Source organism: Carya illinoinensis, chromosome 4, assembly GCF_018687715.1.
Source record: "Carya illinoinensis cultivar Pawnee chromosome 4, C.illinoinensisPawnee_v1, whole genome shotgun sequence".
Lineage (NCBI taxonomy): Eukaryota > Viridiplantae > Streptophyta > Magnoliopsida > Fagales > Juglandaceae > Carya > Carya illinoinensis.
The window spans coordinates 1,726,038-1,746,270 of NC_056755.1; the positions used below are offsets into that span (position 1 = coordinate 1,726,038).

At 36.4% G+C, this 20,233-nt stretch overlaps 2 protein-coding genes across 4 annotated transcripts; both read right to left on the bottom strand.

Annotated features, from left to right (window-relative positions):
• Positions 1-1,738: 1,738 nt before the first annotated feature.
• On the bottom strand, positions 1,739-6,541 carry LOC122307613 (serine/threonine-protein kinase PBL34-like). 3 transcript variants are annotated; one of them, XM_043120590.1, is made up of 7 exons: positions 6,084-6,541; positions 5,047-5,432; positions 4,716-4,851; positions 3,573-3,709; positions 3,381-3,504; positions 2,250-2,788; positions 1,739-2,168 (listed from the first exon to the last, which is right to left on the bottom strand). In XM_043120590.1, exons 1-6 carry the CDS (start codon positions 6,268-6,270, stop codon positions 2,271-2,273), a joined length of 1,488 nt encoding a protein of 495 aa, XP_042976524.1. In that variant the 5' UTR covers positions 6,271-6,541; the 3' UTR covers positions 1,739-2,168; positions 2,250-2,270. The 3 variants fall into 3 exon arrangements, with proteins under 3 accessions (XP_042976524.1, XP_042976523.1, XP_042976525.1); XM_043120589.1 differs by having other exon boundaries at positions 1,739-2,788; positions 6,084-6,539; XM_043120591.1 differs by having other exon boundaries at positions 1,739-2,788; positions 5,047-5,429; positions 6,084-6,537.
• A 1,690-nt stretch (positions 6,542-8,231) lies between these two features.
• LOC122307614 (protein CLP1 homolog) lies at positions 8,232-13,364 on the bottom strand. Its single transcript, XM_043120592.1, has 10 exons — positions 12,970-13,364; positions 12,312-12,380; positions 12,087-12,182; positions 11,569-11,810; positions 11,224-11,362; positions 11,054-11,110; positions 10,230-10,364; positions 9,192-9,427; positions 8,723-8,767; positions 8,232-8,586 (listed from the first exon to the last, which is right to left on the bottom strand). Exons 1-10 carry the CDS (start codon positions 13,189-13,191, stop codon positions 8,499-8,501), a joined length of 1,329 nt encoding a protein of 442 aa, XP_042976526.1. The 5' UTR covers positions 13,192-13,364; the 3' UTR covers positions 8,232-8,498.
• Positions 13,365-20,233: the final 6,869 nt, after the last annotated feature.

Genomic DNA, 20,233 nt, shown 5'->3' on the forward strand with positions numbered 1-20,233 from the left:
TTCTCTTCTCACTTTTCCTCTCTCCCCTCTTTCTTTTCCCATCCAACTCCAGCACGTTGGATTCAGCCACTATCAACTTTAATCTGCTCCATTTCTCTGGCATCATTTTCCTAGCTAATTCCCACCCAGACTGACAGTCAACAAGTTCGGCCCCACCACTTATCTCGACCTCTAGGAGAGAGAGACGAGAGAAGACGATCTGGTTTTGGACAATGTTCTGATTTTGAAAGTACCGTGCCCGTGTGCTCCGTAGCGACATAGATCTCTAAGAAAAGCCCTCGCGCCGGTTCCCTACCTTTTCTACATGGGTTTTGATGAGGATTTTGCTAGAAAGGAGAAACAGACGTAAACTTGTAGGGACGAAGAAGGTGGGAGTTTTAACAAGAGATTGAAATATCATGTTTGTAAGGAAGAGCTCTATCTGTGATCAAAGAGAAAAAGCAAGAAAATAGGATATTGAGAGATGAATGAAGCGCAAGGAAGAAACTCTGTAATTTCATTTTTATCCCTTGATGGTTCTAATCTTGTTTTTATTTTATTTATTTTTAAATAAAAATAAAAGACTGACAACATTATCACAACCGTAAAGAAGTCCACGTTTTTCATTCTTATGTTTAGCATTTTCCAAAGAATAAAGCTATAATGTCTCCCCCACTTACTGCTCAATCAAAGTGACCATTGATCAAAAATATTATTTTTTATTTAATGATTAAGAAAATAATTTTAAATATTTCGGGATATTTTTTTATTTTTTAAAAAATATTTAAATCTATTCAAAAAATATGAACAGAAAAAAAGAAAAAGAAAAAAAAAAACCTCTTTGCAAAATAAGTGTTTAGTTTTTACGTTTAAAAAAAAAAATCCTTGAGTTTGCAATTTTAACATATTTCACCCCTGAATTATAAGAATTTATATTCTAATCTCCTTGTCTCTATAAAGTTAGACAATTGAGGTCAAATATATAATTTAAAACTTTATTTAAATTATCTAATTTGATGTCATATTCTCATTGAAGGTACTCAAAGAATTAGTATTTTAAATCCTTTCATATATATTTTAAATACTTGAATTGTATGATATGTGTGTGTATATATATATGTGTGTATGTTGAATTAATTGTTTTTTATTTCAAATTCAATTATATATTTTTTTTTTCCAGCTTTCGAGTAAAGGTGTACACGTCATTTGTCAACCAATCAAACTGACAATCTTACTCTTGCCGTTGCCACCCACCCCTTGAGCAAAAATATTTTAATGGCGTGGGAAATGACCTATTCTTATCATTATTCATTAAAATGAAAATGAAAATGATTAAAATAAATATGATTTATTAGGCCGGATTATGCGATTGCAAATGCTCAACGCCCCTTGCATCTGACATAAGAAAAAACAAGTAAGATGATAATGGAGTTCGCACCAACCAGAAAAATTTGAAAAAATCTATTTATTATTTTTCTCATCATCCTATGACGTGAAATATAAATAGTCTCCAATCATGAAATGCCTTATTATAGGATGATAAGAATACGATGAAAATTAAGATGATGAATAACGTAATTCGAAAAAATTATGAAAAATGAATAGTGGCTGTGTAAGTAGCTAGTTACATCAGTCCTGCGATGTTGGGTTTAAGTAGATCTTACAAAGCCACAATGCTAAAAGACTTTACCAATAATCAGCACTCTGCCCTGATGAGATTCAGCCAATTGTTGTTCTGCATGCTCTTTTACAATCGAAGTAGCATAAAGTTAAGCAGGTTTTCTTATCATGAAACAAAATTTGTCTGGATTTCTGTTGATGATGTACAAACCAATAGAACAAAAGCTTTTGTTTTTTGTTTCAAATAACATAAGTTAAAGAATTATATCTTACACTGAGACATCCTCTTTCCAGGATAATAGTGTCAGGGTAACACGTCTTGAACCAGAAACCTGCTGCATTCAGCCACCATCCTGAAAAGATTGATGCTTGAATTTATGACCTGGATGATCCTAGTTTCAACTTTCCACCGAAGACAGCTGTTTCAATCGGACCCTTGGGAGATCATTGACACATTTCTTGGCACCTAATATATCATTTAAGCATTGATTTGCTGTGACATAACTTGTCATCGGTAGACCTAATGCCAAACCTTTCTGGGCCATGGTTCAAGAGGCGTCACAATAACCCTACATCACATAGAATCAAAGCAAAGATTCCCCTAAGGAGGTTCATCAAACTTACAAATCCAAGATGTATAGCATACCTACCAAAGAACGAAAAAACCAATTCTATGATTCAATAGCATTTGGTTTTGGTGAATGGAGACGATGAGGGTGTGGAGAAGCATTAGGGCCATTTATAGCTACTAAGTTCCTCGTTGGTTGTCCATTCCTTGGCATGGATGCCGCCTGCCTTCCAATTCCATTTGGAGCATTTGGGTAGGGCCTGGCACGATCAGCTTGCATGGTCTGGAAGAAAGAGAAAGAGCTGGCCATGTCCTTGAGGTTTGGCAGAGGCTTTAGGGCTTCAACAACGTCACTCATCATAGGTCTGGCTTTTGGGTCCCGGCCAAGGCAGCGGACAGCTAGCTGAGCAGCTTTCTCTGCTGCTTTAATCGAGAAGTGACCTTCAAGGCGAGGATCTATTAGCTGATACAACTTCTTCTTGTCTCCAAGAAATGGCCGTGCCCATCCAACAAGGCTTTGCTCTCCATTTGGTCTTTTTTTATCCATGGATCTTCTGCCACTCAGCAATTCAAGTAGGACAACTCCAAAACTGTAGACATCACTTTTTGATGACAGATGTCCTGAAGAAAGAACCGCGCAAGATTAAAGCATCTAAGGAGAATCTATGACTCCCACACAAGGGATAAGACCTCAAAGTACATGGTCAGGTCTATGAAACATGGCCAGGTCTGAAAGTAGAAATGCAATAACTGTCAGATTTATATTATTTAAGTAAAGCAAACCTTGAGTGGCCCCACCCCACCACTCCCCCCCCCCCCCCCCCCCCCTCCCCCCAAAAACAAAAAACAAAAAACAAAAAAACCAAAAACAAAAACTAAAAAAGAAGAAAGGAAATCGGCCCTTAAAATGTTGGAAGTACTTCTAAAGGCATTTTTTTCATTACTAGCACTGTTAAAAAAGTAAATCTCATCTTCTAAGAACACAGCAGCACAAACCAAAAGATAAACTGGTCATGTGTTAGGTTTAAGGAATATGCCATCCCGCCAATTATGCCATCTCTTCCACCAGAAACTGCTCGGCTTTTTGTTGGGAAAAACTAAAGTTCGGGGAATAAGGAAATTCTCAATCTCTCCCTTATACTCACTAACAACCCATCGTAAAAGTATCACTAGTGCCAACTATTGTCAAGCTGCTAATTGTAATCACACTCACCAGTCAAGACATACTCTGGAGCTGCATAGCCATACGTTCCCATAACACGTGTCGATACATGAGTTCTGTCTCCCTCGGGACCATCTTTGGCAAGTCCAAAATCCGAGAGCTTGGAATTATAATCCTAAAATGATATGTTTTTTCAGAATGGAATAGCAAGTACAATGCTAATGCTTAGTTTTAGTCACATACCGTATCTAATAAAATATTAGATGTTTTGAAATCGCGGTATATGATCGGCCTTTGAGCTTCTTCATGAAGAAAGGCAAGGCCCTTTGCAGCACCAAGTGCAATTTTCATCCGGATAGACCAAGGAAGGGGCAGCGATCCTGAGGCATTTAACATGGTTGCTGTCAGACATTAAAATCAGAAGTAGAAAATGCAAACTGTATGGGCATAATATGCAGTGTTCCCCTTTAGTGCGATGCGTAACACTGTACAAGTCCAAATGGCAGGGCAAACAAATTAACAACATAACAAGGATGACTTGGCTTCTGAACAGAATAAGAGGCATCTAATAGAGCAAACAATAAGACTTGGAATACCACCATCTCATTCCTGCAACAACCATAAGTGTACATATTGACATAGACGGTAAATGCTAAATAGCCATGTGGTCCTTCAGCAGTTGTTAGTAGATAAAAGATCAAAACAAAACTATAACAAATCCAAATAAGACTTGGAATAGCACCATCTCACTCTTGCAGCAGCCATACGTGTACATATTGACATAGAACGGTAAATGCTAAATAGCCATGTGCTCCTTCAGCAGTTGTTAGTACAAATAAAAGATCAAAAGGAAGACTATAACAGATCCAAATAAAGGATATTGGCAGGCTCTTCAATTGGGCCATAGCTATGAGTGGACAAATCAAACCGTCTTAATCTCAGGATGACAAACTTGATTACAACCCTACAAATATATCGTGGTCCTCATTTCTTCAGCCAATATATATACATCTTTGACTAGGTTGGTCAACACAACCTGTAACCTCAGCATATTCATTCATTAAATCACCATGCCATTTAATTTTTGCAATTGGAAGTTCTTAACTTGATTTTTCCCGAACAAAATTCATATTTTAATGCATCATCAGTCAATAGTTGCTCATAGATAAGTGTTTATAGAGAAATGATAAGTGCCACCACCACTGACAACTGAATGAAACAGCATTATGAGCCTACTTCTCCATAAACTTCCATTTGAATTCATGTCTGATCTGATCAATGTAAACTAATTCTAGACTTCAACTACAATGCATTACATTTAGACCAACTGAAAAATATCTAAGATAAAAGAAGCTTGGTTATTAGAATAAAAGATTTGTTGCATACTTCTGAAAAGGTGGTTCTCCAAACTTCCCCGAGGCATAAACTCATAAACTAGTAACCGTTGATCATCTTCAATGCAGAACCCAATCAATTTAACCAAATTAGGGTGGCTCAGGTCACCAAGCAAATCAATTTCAGCCTGTGATGCATACGAACATGAATATTAATGGAGACGAAAGAAATGGGATTATTATGTGGTCTAGTGTCCGCCACTCCAAAAATAAGCAAATTGAGTGGTGCGTGCATGTGTGAGAGAGAGAGAGAGAGAGAGAGAGAGAGAGAGAGAGAGAGAGAGAGAGAGAGAGAGAGAGAGATTATATAAGAGGGACTATACAAGCCACTCTTTATGACCCTGATGCCCATCATGGTTGAGAATCTTGACAGCAACTGTAAGTCCAGTACCAGGCTTTGCAGGCGCAGTGCCATTCTCTTCCACCCAACCTTTGAAGACACAACCAAAACCACCTTCACCAAGAATACTATCAGGTCTGAAGTTCCTCGTCGCCAACTTTAGCTCATTAAATGTAAACTTCCGAAGTTGAGAAGCAACGTTCAGCTCCTCACTGAATTTTAAAGTGGAAGAAATACTCAATTTTGACGTTGATGCAGAACTGAATTTTGACGTGGATGAAGTACTTCCAGTATTACTAGTGATGGTTGAGGACTCAACTGAAGCAACTGGCTGGTCTCTGCTTTTTTCATTCATAGAATTATTCTCTGCTGATTTGGACAAAGACAGATGCACTTAAATGAATGATTGGTATTCGGTTATTTTGTTCATATCTTAAGGAAACTTAAAAGTGTGCTAGATGGTATAAATGCCAGCATAGGACTGAATTTATGCGAGATCATTCCCAATAGATTTAAGTAATTGTAATCAAGCAACCAAGTGAAAGAAATGTTAATATGGACCTACAGAGTTTATGGTCATAACATAATGTGGTGGCCTGACCAACGAAATACACGTCAAAGGGGCAAATACGAAGAAAAACATAAAAACAAAAAATTCTCATAACGGGTGCCTAATTGCTTCAAATACTATTGCTGATTGAACAACACATTGTGATAAAATATGCATAGTTCGCATCACTTACAAAAATGCAATATTGGGAGAACAGGTTGAAAAATACTAGTCTTAAGACCCTTAGTTGTTTGCTTAAAAATTCTTCAGATCCAAAAAATTTTTTAGTTAAAAAAACCAATATCCCCACATCAAAAAGAAGTTGCATGTATCTTTACTTTATCAAGCGAACAAAGCAAAGAAAAATCAAACAAAAGGAAAAAAAAAAATATCCATTCGAACCTAAAATTAGAACTCCCACAGAAATGTATTGTGCACATACAAGCCGAAACAAGCAAGAAAGGAATTACCATAAGGGGCAGTAGGTCCACTAGTGGAGCTATCAACTTTTGATCTTGAAGATATGAAGCTCCCAAAGCACCCGACCGTACTAACCCAACACCCAGTCTCTACCTCCCCCCCATCTTTCTTATTCCTTCCCTTTGGCTTGCCCACATCCAAAGCCATCTCCTTAATTTCATTAGCCTGTAAAGCCATCTTCCAAAAACCCTTGCGATCAAATTATCATACCCCGAAAAGCGAGAAAATTCACCTACCACATGCAGAATCCATTTCAAGCCACCTCACTTCAAATCATTCGAACCCATCAAATGCCTCGTAAAATAATGAACAACCATAAAACAATGTGACAAAGAGCAGGAATAACTGAAAACTCCCTCAGACCTAGTTGTAAAATTTGGTCAAAATGGCCTCCGAGGGAGAGAGAGACATTCCAAGCTTGCAACTTGCAAGGGGGCTAGGGAGCTGATATAGGAAGGGAAGAGTTCCAACAACGGGCAGTTAGGGCAGTTTGTAATACGGAAGATGGGCAGGCCGGGCAAGAGAGAGACAGAGTGATAGAAGTGTCCCTTTCTGTGACAGCAGCAACCTTTGGCATATTCTCCAAGTTATCAAAATCATAAGTATACTTCAATAAATTGTTTTCTTTACACTGGTTGCCATATTGTACAGATTGCCCAGATTTAGGTTCCTGCACCAGCACTCACGTTATGCCACGTTGGCACTAACGTTAGGACATGAGTATTTTTTTGATAAAAATTCTGCCAATTATATGATTAATTGTATATTAAAAAATAATTAATATAATCAATTATACCAGTAGAATATATAAAAAATACGTAAAAGTGACTGTATATAGTATTATTTTTTTTTGAAAGGCTATTAAAGATACAAAAAGATCATAATGTCCTACATACTAATGTGACATATTATCAGTGTACCATGTGTCGTTTTTTCTTTTCTTTTTTCTCCCTTCCTCCACGTCTTTCCTCTCCTCCCATTTTCCGTCTCTTCCCCCCCCCCTTTCCCTTCTCGCTACTCATATCTCAACCACCACAAATGGCCAATGGACAACGAATATCGACCACACAAGCCGTTGGCTCAAATCCCAACCACTTCGACTACCACACAAGCCGTCAACCATGCACACAGCGAGCTACCATGAGCTTTAGGTTGATGGTGCTGCTTGGATCGCTGGCGTCTTCTACCTATAATGAGGTAGTCTCCGACCACCATGGCTAGTGCTGGAGGAGAAAGAGAGAGAAAGAAAAAAATAAATAAAGATGAGATATAATATATTACCACATTAGTGTATGTGATTCTTTTGTATCAATAGTATTTTCGGAAGCTTCAATAATAAGCAGACAAGGCCATTCAAACCAGTTTTGTTGCATGAACCATATATGCTAGACAAGGGTAAGGCTCAGAAAATTTAATAAATAACGTCTAGAGGGAAAAATTAAATAGATAGTGTAAGCAAACTAATAACCTGATTAACTAAGATACTGGTTTTTTATAATTTTTTGCAGGCACGTATCCCTCTCTATTTTTGTATCATTTCGGTCTTCTTTGCATAAGTTTATCTAAACTACTATAATTTTTAATTGATACCATCCTTTGAATCGTCTTATCTCTCCTCCATATATTTTATTATATATCAAATCATTTTTATCTTGTATGACAAAAAGAACTGACTACTGTACTTCGTCCGCATTTTCATTTAAATTAAGAAATTATCTCATTTTATCTTATCATTATAATTTTTTTAAATTTTTAAATAAAATATAATAAATAATTTAATTATTTCAAATATCAAAATAATAATATTATTAAAAAATAATATTCTAACTATATTATATTTAATTTTTAATTTTTATTTAAAATGATCTATATCATCCAAAAGGTAGAGGTCAAAATTATGTTTTAAATTAGAATTTTCCTTTTGCAGGGCATGATTAAGTTTTTAAAAACAAATGACTGCAGAAATATCTACTTAACGTTGTACAATAGTCAGCATTTATTGTCCGTCAACAAGCGGAATTAGTTAATGGTGATAGATATCTTCTCGGAGCTACTGAAGCCCTTTTCCTCATCACTGTTGTACATTTCTAGAGGGGATTAGTTTAAGTTAAAGACCTGATTTCGGGATGCACCCAAGATTAACTTCGTGAATGAAGAGTTGCTATGCAACAAATAATCACATCATTTTGGTTGTGATACAAGAGCAGAATACATCTATTACTAAACTAGAACTAGCCATCTCCCAGGAAACAAGCTAATATGCAAAACTAGAAGCTATACCCTGATTCCCTTAGGTCGATCGATAAAGCAAAGGTCACATACAATCATTTCCATAACTTCAGACTATTATTCGGGCTTTTCAGCCAAAATGAAAAATGATATTTATAAATTAGTCAGGTTTGGAGTCAAGTTTCAAGCCATGTCAAGGTTCCGACTATCAAATATTTGCTTGGGAGATCTCCGGCAGATGGTCCAAGGTATGTAATTTTCTTCCTGTGATATATATATATATATATAGAGAGAGAGAGAGAGAGAGAGAGAGAGAGAGAGAGAGAGAGTTAACCCCATATAAAATCATAATTTCCACAAAGATGCTTCTAAGTCGTTTATGAAAGCACAAAACTCAGACCTTTGAATGTCGACATCCGTTATATAGATAAAGCCAGCAACATTACTGCACCCATAAAAGGTAAAAAAATATTTTAGTCAGCAGTTCGTGCATGCTTGCTTTTGTGTGAGAGAGAGAGAATTATCTCGAGTTATCAAGCTAATTATGTCCTCAGATTTGAAACATGAAATGAATCATATAAGGCACATTAAGGCAGGTCCATTTTTATGGGATTTCAAGTATGAAACAACTGCCTCAAGCAGAAAACAAGGTCTATATGACTAAATTCATCCCGGACAGGAGATTCATTGGGGGCATGTTGAAATGACAAGTCCGAGAGCTAGCATTCTGATACATATTTATATTGTTTGGGACATCACCGTTTCGAATTCCAAATCAATGTACCGTCAGATTAGATCCCAACAGTGCTTCTATCTACAGTATTCTAACTAAGTGGGTTCCTCAGGGTTTAAGTTTGTGCTAAAGTTACCTTGAAATTATTTCATCAGGTTCTTTGGCAAACGAGACAGCAAGAATTACATGGAGCAAATCCCGGTTGATGCTAACAGGAACTAATCTGGTTGGGTCCGCAGCAGGCTCTGCTCCAATTGGCAGTGCTGATCGTGGGGCCTGTGGTCCACCTCCAATTCGATATACAGCCAAATCACTAAAATTTGCGATATTAGAATGTGGGGAGAGGTCGTTCACGAGACCATAAAAGTATTCCTGGTAGAAAAAGTGAAAACAGTCTAGCCTTGTGATTAGGAGGAAGCATTGACACAAAAGTTAATAGGGTATATATATAACTGTAGGTTGTAACTATGCTTCGATCCCATATCTTAAATGACAAGATGTATTTTCTGGATTGGATCAATATTAATATCACAGTGCAACAAAACCCGAGTATTAAGCAACAAATATAAGGCCATAGGTGACAGATTAACTTTACATAAGTTTGACTAAAAGTTATTTAGCCAAGTCTATGGGAATAGCAATAACCTACTACAGCCACCCCACCGGGGCGCTTGCGGGGGGGCGGGGGGGCGACTTTTTCATTAAGAAACAAACTTGCATATATCACTCTACTCTATTAAGGTTTCTGAGTAACTAAAAACAATCTCCTTCCTTTCCTCACTTTTTTTTTTTTTTTACAAGTAATGAAGGATTTTTTTTTTTTTTTTGATAGGTAAAAGTAAATTTTATTAATGAAAAAGGCATAGCCTGAGTATACTAGAGGTATACAAAGATCATGCCAAGTTACAACTAATGAAGGATTTTACTGATGAAATAGGGTACACGGGTCCTTTCCCCCAACTTACCATCCCTTAGCAAGAAAACAATCGTCAATACCATGCTTTTTATAAATCAAACCATCGTTTTATCTACCTTAGAGAACCATTGTGGCTCAAAATAAATGATATGCATAAACAGATAAACGTAGTTCCGGCTGTACTCGCAGACCTCCTTTAGTCAAAGAAACAAGGGCAAGAAAGTTTACCACTGATTAACAATAGAGGTCCCTGCTTACCTTTATCCTATAACTCCTGGTCTTCTGACGAACTTTTGCATTCCTAGATACAACCCCACCGGACTTTTGAAGTTTCACAACATCTACATTAGGCTTGTTCTTTAGGACATCTTTGAGCATGCTCCAAAGCTTTTCCTGCATTGAGCTCAAAAGGAAACTGTGAGGTGCACTATAAACAAGAAGTTCCATTTACTTATTTCAATAAATGATTTTAGAGAAAAAAATAATTCTGGGTCTAAACTTACAAAAATATGAGTTCAGTGAGAGAAAAAACTAAAACATTTTAGACACGAACTCCAAAAAGCAAGACAAGTACTTCATATCTGAGAACTTGCAGTATATTTGTCTATAAATTAAGCATTGCTCTGTGTATTAGTGAATGTGAACGTACAACAGGATCTATATCTTGGAAATATTCATAATTCTGCACAAAGACCAGAGATCCTGAAGATTCACCAGAAAGTGGAGTGCCTATCTAGTCTATCACACCCAACACTAGGAAGAAAACTTGGCAATACACATTCAACCAAAATGAAAAGAAAAAAGGTAAAAAAGATACCAAGGTTTATGGCTTAATTTTCTTGTAGGGTATCTTTCTCGAATTTTTGCAATGAAGGACATATATAATGTGTGCCAATATGTGAGATAGTGAGTCACAAGCTATCACACCCGAGCATAAATTATACTCTCAAAGCAAAGAGCATGTGTGTATCCTCTAGCCTCAAGGAAGATGCTAGCAAGATGACACTTGGAATTTTTTTTTGATAAGTAAGATGACACTTGGAATTTTGATTCAAACAAACCCTGCAAAAATAGGCATGTACCTGACCCAAGACCAAGATGACATTGGCATTGAATATATCAATCGCATGTAGAAGCAACTGCAACAAAACACGAGATATTTAAACAATAGCTCCAAATATTTGATATTGACACAAGCATTCCAAATAAAAACCGTCTACACATTACTACAGAAGGTTTAAGAATCTGGTACCTCATAGCCTACTCCTTCTATCCATCCCATGGTATTGATCACCATGCCTGCAGCTCGAGATTCTGCGTTACCGGTAAACTGTCTCTCCAGCATTCTAGCAAGCTCCTTTGCAAGTACTTTGTATAAATCTACATTGTTACTGCAAAGAAACAAATTTTGATATATCCTTGAGATATGGATAAAATCAAAGTTATGAAGTACTATTTTTTTATAAGTAGATGTATCTAGTACCAGTTGTAACTCGCTATGCAATATTTCTTATCATGTGGAGACCAATCAAGGAATGAATCAAAAGGTACATAAGAAGGAAATGGACTTGGAAATAATAATAATAATAATAATTACCTAGGAGTTGTGTGCCCATAGAAGTACACAAGGGGCATATCAAGAGGAATTCCTTCCACTGGATCAATGGGCAGTTCGATTGGGGTGGCTGCAATGCATCCAGGAATCGTTATAGATCCCTGGCCAATATCCAAATCCACAAAAGTAGGTTTCCAGCCCTGCTTAGTTGCCCAACTAAGAAGCATCCTTGATAAAGTACTTTTTCCAGAATCTGTGGGTCCCACAACAATCACCCGGGGTCCCTGGACCACTTAAGCATTATACCGATATACTAATAGATGCCAGGTCAGAAATTTAGGAAGGTTAGTATTGAAGAGGGTGCCACATTTTACTGATTCTTCTCCCCCTTGAGTTTCATGGGAGGAAGAGAGAAGAATATTCAGGAAGTTCCACATATCAAACATGCTAACTAACAGAGGATTATGCGCACAATACCGATAAAAAAAGGAGTATGCATGCGATATTCCTATATAATTTTCGGTATATTTGTGATGAAAATTTGAAAATGGAAAAAATACCTGAGAAGAATCATAGTCATTAGATGATGACGCTTTTGCACGGCTTCTCCGTCCTTCCAATATAGCATGGACGTTTACATAACTAACCATGGGTGTCTAAAAATAAGGATAACAACACTATCATCAGTCAGTTAAAAAAAAATTCTAATTTATTTGACAAAGCAATAGCACAAGCCATGTTAACAAACTGGTAAGAGATACTCATAGCAGGGTAGAAGCAAGCACCTCATCTGCAATATAATCCAGTTCAGTAGCACCATCCATTTCAATTGTCGCTCCATACCATGTAAAAACCTGACACATAAAACTTGAGTTTCCCGCAACAAATTGCATGAAAGCATATAAACACGGATAAAGGATCCGTTCACTTTATTAATGTCGTTTGGTGGGAACCAACAAAACCTCTAACCCAGCTCAACCGAGCATTTCATTACAATCAAGTGGACCATATCCACTACATCTGATATGATGGCCGTCGCCATCGGATACCTCTCCAACCGTGTACAATACTATGTAACTAAGTTCAAAGAGACTGTCATAACCGATTCCAAAAGCCAAGAAATAGCGTAATATACAACTCGTCAGCATTATGGTCATCAATTAGCAACAAAAATCAGCACCAATTATGATGTAGTTTTGAAGCATTCCCAAAGACAAAGTGAACACTGAAAAAAAATGGAACAACACGTATCACATAGACCTTAAAAATGAGGATGACAAATAACATAGACCTTAATAGACAAATTACGAATACCGATTTTCAAGTTTGAAGCATTCTTCTCGCACTAGAATTCATAACAATACCCTAACTATCAGCTATCATTTACTTATCAAAAAAAAAACTATCAGCTATCGGGGAAAAAACTGTTGATTTGAAGCTTACGGCAAATTTTAGCCTGGGAGGGAAATTGAGCCAGATTTCCGGGGGTAGCTCGGTGCCGAAGATCTCAGCCGTGCCAGTGAGCAGTCGAAGCCTGAGAGGCGTGTCGTTAGCGACCTCAACCCTCAGCTCACTCTCTCTCTCCAATTTCACCTGCCTGACAGTTGACGCCGATGCCGAACCGGCCGTTCCTGGCGCACCGATGGCTGCGCCACTGTAAGCCATAACCCCTATTAGTACTCCCGTGTTAAGAACCCTAACTGGGTTGAGTTCGACGTACGGGCAGAATGGTGTAGTGTTGAAGTCGAAGTGGGTGGCTGTAGAACGGTCTCGTTGAGGCTTGACAAAAAACGGTGCCGTCAGGAGAAAGGAAGAATGAAGAGATTACAAACACAAACAAAGATTATACAAAGTAATCTCTGACGTGGTTCATACAATTCGTTAAATTTATTTTAGGAAAAATCTAAAGGTAGTCAAGTTGATGCACCCCTAGCGCACTCCGGATGACATATAAAGACATTAAATGAAACGGTGCGTTGAAGTCTCACACATTGTCAAAGTTGAAGCCGATAGCTCCCCCCTCACCCGTAGCAGATCCGTTGCAGAGATCATTGAGCCCACTCCTCTATCTGGCAAACCAACTCCATCTGCCCTCCTCTGTTCGGCAACAGAAATCAATAGAATTTGCTCAACCAGACAAAGATAGAGGTAAATGCCCAAAATGCAAGTGGCTTCACTGCAGTGGACATCTTATCTCAAGGTCCTATAGATAATAAGATATAACAGACTTGGAAATTAAAGTTTCCTTGAAAAAAATGGAGCTTTAAAAATCAATAAGGCACCATCAAGTACTTTTTATCCTGAAATTGTCAAAAATGCTCTCTTAACACAGCCATTATCCTCACAAAAAACGGGTGCTAAACTGTGACGCCCCTAAATTCCGTTTGGGATCGGACGGACATTTGAAGCGTCGAGACATGCAACACAAGGTTACCTGCCCCCGTTCATGACATATAAGATGCAATGTTCCTAACATGCATCTAACATTATGCAATATTCGCAGCGGATAATTTTTTTCTTTAGCAATACTATGCACCAAATTGAAAATATCCCAAATGCTTAAAACATACTTCATACATAAAAGACTCATTGAGTAGATCACAACACTAGTCCAAAATGGTTATGATCTAAAAAGTACTAAAGATGTAACTCCATTATACAAGTAGTAATTTACGTTAACTACTATATTAACATTGACGTCGCACCGTCGCTTAGTCAACTGTGTCTAGTTGATCAGCTCCTGATTCTCCTTCAGGTCCTGTAACAAGATCTACCATTCGGGGGGAATGGTAGTTGGGACTACCAAAGTGAGATTTGATTACAAATCTCAGTAAGTTAACAAAAAACGTCCACACAGGCTAATGATGCATGGATGACAGTAAAAGTATAAATGCATAATCAACTTCATAAGTAATTAAAGCATAACTTGGCATACAACATAGCATAATTGACATAATTTAAATTGAAACATGAACTGAACTTGACTTGACATGAACTTGATCTGAAACTTGACTTATCATGAACTTGTTTTGAAACTTGACTTAACATGAAAAATACATACTCCACAGTTGTTGTGGTCCCATGTATTCTACGTGTAAATACATATTTCACAGTTGTTGTGGCCCTATGTATTTTACACAAACTTGACTTAACATGAAAAATACATACTCTACAGTTGTTGTGGCCCCATGTATTCTACGTGTAAATACATACTCCATAGTTGTTGTGGCCCAATGTATTCTACACAAACTTGACTTAACATGAAAAATACATACTCCACAGTTGTTGTGGCCCCATGTATTCTACGTGTAAATACATACTCCACAGTTGTTGTGGCCCCATGTATTATACGGAAACTTATTTTTTAACTGCTTAAATACATACTCCACAATTGTTGTGGCCCCATGTATTCTACGTGTCACAATTGCTGTGTCTCACGTAGTGTATGCGTCACAATTGCTGTGACCCCATACATAAGTAATCAAGATGAAACGTGACTGTAATACGAAATGACTGAAGCCCTGACATAACATAACGTGACTTGAATATAACTTGAAATACATGACCAACTTGAGATAAAAAAATTTCGTAACATTGCATAACATATAATAGACAACATATTTAACATGACATATTTGCAACAGTGAATATTACATGACTTGACATACATGTAATAGATGGCATACTTAGCATGACGTACTTGTAAGGTACAGTAATACATAACAGAATATATTATGTAACAGATAAAAATTGACGACAGAATAAATTCTGTATAATAGACAATTACATGATAACTTGGCATGACATGACATATATGATAACACACATACATACACTGTAGTTCCTTTACTTAGCACACATACACAGTAGACTGCTAGTAAGTTAAAAGCTAACTTACATCGATCTCCGCGTTTCTTATTAAAACCTTAAGCGCGATCACGAGGAACTGTAATTAGTGATTCTAAAAGTTAGCACTAAATCACTAATAATTTGAAATATGGAAAAATACTAACTTAAAGAGTAAAATTTCTATTTTACTCTCTGCATGTAGGAAAATGACCGTTTTACCCATAACTTAAGGATTTTGCGTACTAACTCCAAAAGTCACCAAAATTTACATGCCTCATATAAATTTTATCCTCAATTCAAATATCAATTTAGAAAAATTTAAAACTAATCACAACTATTAAAACTCTATAGGGCCGAAATTCTCATATGCTATTTCTATTGATTTTTGTTTCCAACTTGTTTTGATCAACCTTTTGATCTATGACTTATAAATATGTGATCTTCAAACCAAACCATCACATGGTTTAAAAAGATGTCTTAAAACATATATAAGCTTCTAATTCAAGATCACATGGTTAAAAATTAATCAAAACATAAATTTAGCCAAGAATATCCACACTTTGGCTTATTTGAATATCTCTTTGCATAAAATTTCATATCTTTGAAACTAACATCAAATATCTTCAAAATAATAATATAACATGTATATAAGATATTTAGAATCTTCCAATAAAATTATTAAAGTCATTAGAATAGGTTTAGACCACCAAAGAGTTAAACTTTCTCAAAACAGAAACTGTTTTTCCTCTTCCAGTTTCTAAGTTTCTAAATCTAAGAAAATCTTTCATCAAAACCTTTAATCATGCAAAAATCCTCAACCAATAGTCATATATACATGTTAACAATACTCCATAAAAATTTCGGACCAATATCTATCCATTAGCTTGGTCAAAAACTCCAAACTATAACATACTCTCCAGATTCACGCCCAGAATGACCTTTCTATGGTTAAAAATACTTTTGACTGACCAAATGACCATGGAATGATACGAAAAATATATCTACAGAAACTAGACTCAAAGAGGAACAATTTATATGAATGAGACTTTATGATAAAACACTTACAAAAGCTTCGAAATGGGTGTGCAAAAGAACTCCTAAAAGCTGTCCGAGAGAAAGTGTTTGGTATTCTTTCAATGGAAAGCATAAATGAAGATAATTTCGTGGGGAGGGGTGGCTGGAGATACTTGTGGATAAGATATGGAAGAGATAAGGCTGGAGTGAGAGTTAAGTGTAGGACTCTCTTACCGGAGTGAGAGTGGAGTGTAGGACTCTCTTACCTAGCTAATAATATCTACAAAAATCAACTCAAGATATTTTTACCCAATAATATCCACGAAATTAGCTTAAAATATTTTCTAAATGTGGAGTAGACTTGGAAGAGTAAGGTGGTTAAAATCTTTCCATGTGTATTTTAAATCTATATTCTTAAGATATTTTCCAAATGTGTATTTTGCTTAGGTGTCATGATCTCACACCTTGATTTCCTTCACAATTTCATCTAATGGTTTCTCTTTGTGCTAAGTATCTAATACTATTCATTATGTGTGGTTAAGATCTTGCCAAGTATTCAAATAAAATTTCGCTAACCTAATTTGGACATTTCACACTGTGATTTTGAAAACACTGCGTTTAGTACGTTTACCGAGATTACTATTCATTCCAAAAATAAACGTAATAAACTTAGTACTGAAAAATCTTAAATATTCAATTAAGCCTAGTGGTGTAGACTATAATGTATTCTGATACTTCTAACTATCTCAAATAATTAAAATCGCATTTCTGGCACAATAGTGAGTGATAACACTAACTATGTTGACAGGCTAAAACCTATGCGATTAGTCGATTCGTGTAAACTTACGGAATTTTCACGAGGTTCTTAAGGTCAAAAGAAATTCCACAATTGAATTTCTAGCGGGCTGTTACATAAACAACCAATTGTGAAGTAAAAATAATCCTAAATAGTGAGCAGAGCAAAATAGAGGAAAGTAGAAAACCATTTCTTGCGCAGCCGGGGTTTCACCCTTTTTTGTTCTCTGTCTATGAGCAAAACTCAGGGAATCACATGGCAAGAGACCACAACAGAGAAAAAGCCAAATAAGATGTATACGTACGTATTTATATTCCCTCAACCAACGTATACGTACTTGATCGTCAACTGCAACATGAATCCAAGGTGCCCAAACGTGCTGGTGGCGAGAGAACCGTGCCCAGACGTAACAGTGGCAAATATGTGTCAGTGTAGAGCCGTGCCGATGGTGAAGACGAGAAGGTGCTGAGTATCGTGTGAGAGGCTTCTTGCACCAGACTAAGCGGGAAAAATGAGCATACGAAGGCCTGGAGTCTAATCCTTAAAGCAACTCAATTTACAAAACTACCCTCTAGGTCAGCATGGAGTGCACGAAGGGTGCGCATGAATGACTACCCATAGCAGAATTGTTTATTTTATAATTATACATATAGTCATATTAATTTATGAATTTATTTTTATATAATTTATTTATGACTAAATATTTTTTAAGCAAAATACGTTGCGATTCGTTTTTTAATGAAGTTGTTCGTTGTGTCTAAGCTCCTCATTTTGTTTAAGCTTTGCATTTTGGGTTTGTTTGTTATTTTAGTTAGTGTTCTTTTACAGTCATTCTATCGTTCCTACTTTCTATCATAGGTGGTTATGTTGTCAAGTGTTGAACATAGGTACAATAAGAAAGAGAGAGAGAGAGAGAGAGTTGAAATCATCTGGAATCTTGTAATTTTCTTGAGAACTTTCTCTGGAGGAAGATTACCTCGAATACCCACTATAATTGCAGCATTTTGATGAATTTATAAAATCATATTTCCATTTTCATCTGTTGTTCTCTTAAGCTTACATTGATCTGTCAAAACTCATTTAAAAAGAAACAGGTAGATAACATCTCGTGCCTGATTTATTGCCAAAACAAGCAATGGTGAAGGAGTCAGGGACTCGGGTTCAGGAGGTATCACTACGCGGTAGTCAGTACCGAAGGTTTAGGGCTTTTGCGTGTATGTATATTCTAATATTAACAGAATGTTTCAGGGCCGTCCGCTATCAATGGTGTTGTTATAGAATTATCGAGGTTCGAATTTGATTCGACAAAATCATCGCCTTAAGAAGTGAAGTAATTAATGGCACTACGTTGGTCAGATGGATTTTTATTTTATTTTTAATAATAATCATATTCTCAAGCCCACATCTTAACACACATGTCACACCCGCCAGCGACCAAAAGACTCTAGATTTCTTTCCCGTGACCTTATCCACACTCGCTGACTCCCCTGTTCTCTATTCAAGCACTTCCTTCTAAAAAAACAGCTTGCTTACCGATCGGTGGCTACTTCTTATTCAAACACTACTTTCCATCCCAAAAAACCTAGGGAGACTTCTTCACTGGCGAGCAGTAATATTAACAACCAAGATATTAAACATGTTAGCAAAGATGAATCAACAAGTCTAGATTATCGGGTTTGCTTCTAAGAGAGAAAGATGTGTTGTCAGCATGGAGCAAGGGTAACGATGTCTTCGTCAGCCAGTAACGTTGTCTTTGTTAGCCACCGGAAGCTGTGGGACTTTGGTGGCACAAAGCAACAACGAACCCTAGCGCCAGGTGACACAATGAAATGTTGAAGTTGGGTGACATTGGACTTTTCTTCCACTGGTTTCAAATGGTTTTCTACGTGTTTTGATATTGAAAGTAACTCTCAATATTTTTCATTATTATTTATTATTTTATTATTATTATTTTATTTATTTATATTATTATTTATTAATTTTATTTTATTATTTGTTATTTTATTATTATCTATCACCTATTTTTTATTACTGTTTATAACTTTTCTCGCTCAGATCCATCTATTGGCCAATCTGGACATGTGTTAAAAAGCGGCTTCTTCTGAGCGGACTCTTATTTTTATGCAAGCAAATAATTATATTATAGCGTTTCAGAGTACGGTAGGTGAGTTAGGTTTTAAGGACCCCTAAAAAGAAAATATGGGAAAGAAAATGTGGCCATGATTGGCAGTCTTCTAAGAAGTATGTCTAAGATTTCACTATAGTTGTGAAAGCCTGCCATAGATGGAGTTGCACCTGCATTGATTCTAGACCGATGGACTTTGTTATATATAGTCGTCACATACAGTCGGTGTGCAATCGACTGTATAGAATGAATAAAAAAAATTATAAAAATTTTTTTTTATATTTAAGAAGACCTACATGAATTATAAAAAGTTATAAAAATAATTTTTTTTTTTATGTAGGTCCCGTATTAATTTTTTTTACAGCTAACTGCATGCCGATTGTATCTGCCGACTGTAAAAAATATTTCTTCTTTAAAAAAAAATTTTATTATATACAATCGTCATATGCAGTCAGCGTACAGTTAACTGTACGGAATAACGACACAATAAGATAGGTGAGAACGAAAAATCGACTCCATCACAGCTCCGCAAGCAATAAAGAGACACGAATAATTGTATCGGTACGTAGGACCCACGTGTTAGTTATAATGAGAATGGATAGTCAAATCTTTGAAAATCTCGAATCCAGAATAAGATGAAGAGGCACATGTTGCAGTTGGCACTTCAACAATCGGCAATGCGTAGGGCCCATGTGCCCCCTTGGGTAGTGCGTGACACACACTCACCTATCGTTTTTCAACACCGCATCTTGTTCCCTGTATATCAGCCAGGAAAAATTTAATTGTACGATGTATATTAATTTAATATAATTGATAAAAATAAATTTTATTAAAAATAATATTAATTCAAATTTTAAATATTAAAAAATTTTATTTATTTTTTTTAATTTTAATTTTTATGATAGGGAACCACAGCATATCAT

Bases quoted from the DNA above. Each gene is read 5' to 3' on its own strand.
- LOC122307613 (XM_043120590.1), bottom strand. From the start codon at position 6,270: ATGGCTTTACAGGCTAATGAAATTAAGGAGATGGCTTTGGATGTGGGC. The intron at 3,505-3,572 runs GTATGTGACTAA...ATATCATTTTAG, and splicing joins CTAATATTTTATTAGATACG to GATTATAATTCCAAGCTCTC. The intron at 2,789-3,380 runs GTGAGTGTGATT...TTCTTTCTTCAG, and splicing joins TCCAGAGTATGTCTTGACTG to GACATCTGTCATCAAAAAGT.
- LOC122307614 (XM_043120592.1), bottom strand. From the start codon at position 13,191: ATGGCTTACAGTGGCGCAGCCATCGGTGCGCCAGGAACGGCCGGTTCG. The intron at 11,811-12,086 runs GTATTTTTTCCA...TAAGTGGTCCAG, and splicing joins ATGACTATGATTCTTCTCAG to GGACCCCGGGTGATTGTTGT. The intron at 9,428-10,229 runs GTAAGCAGGGAC...TTTTTCTACCAG, and splicing joins CCAGGAGTTATAGGATAAAG to GAATACTTTTATGGTCTCGT.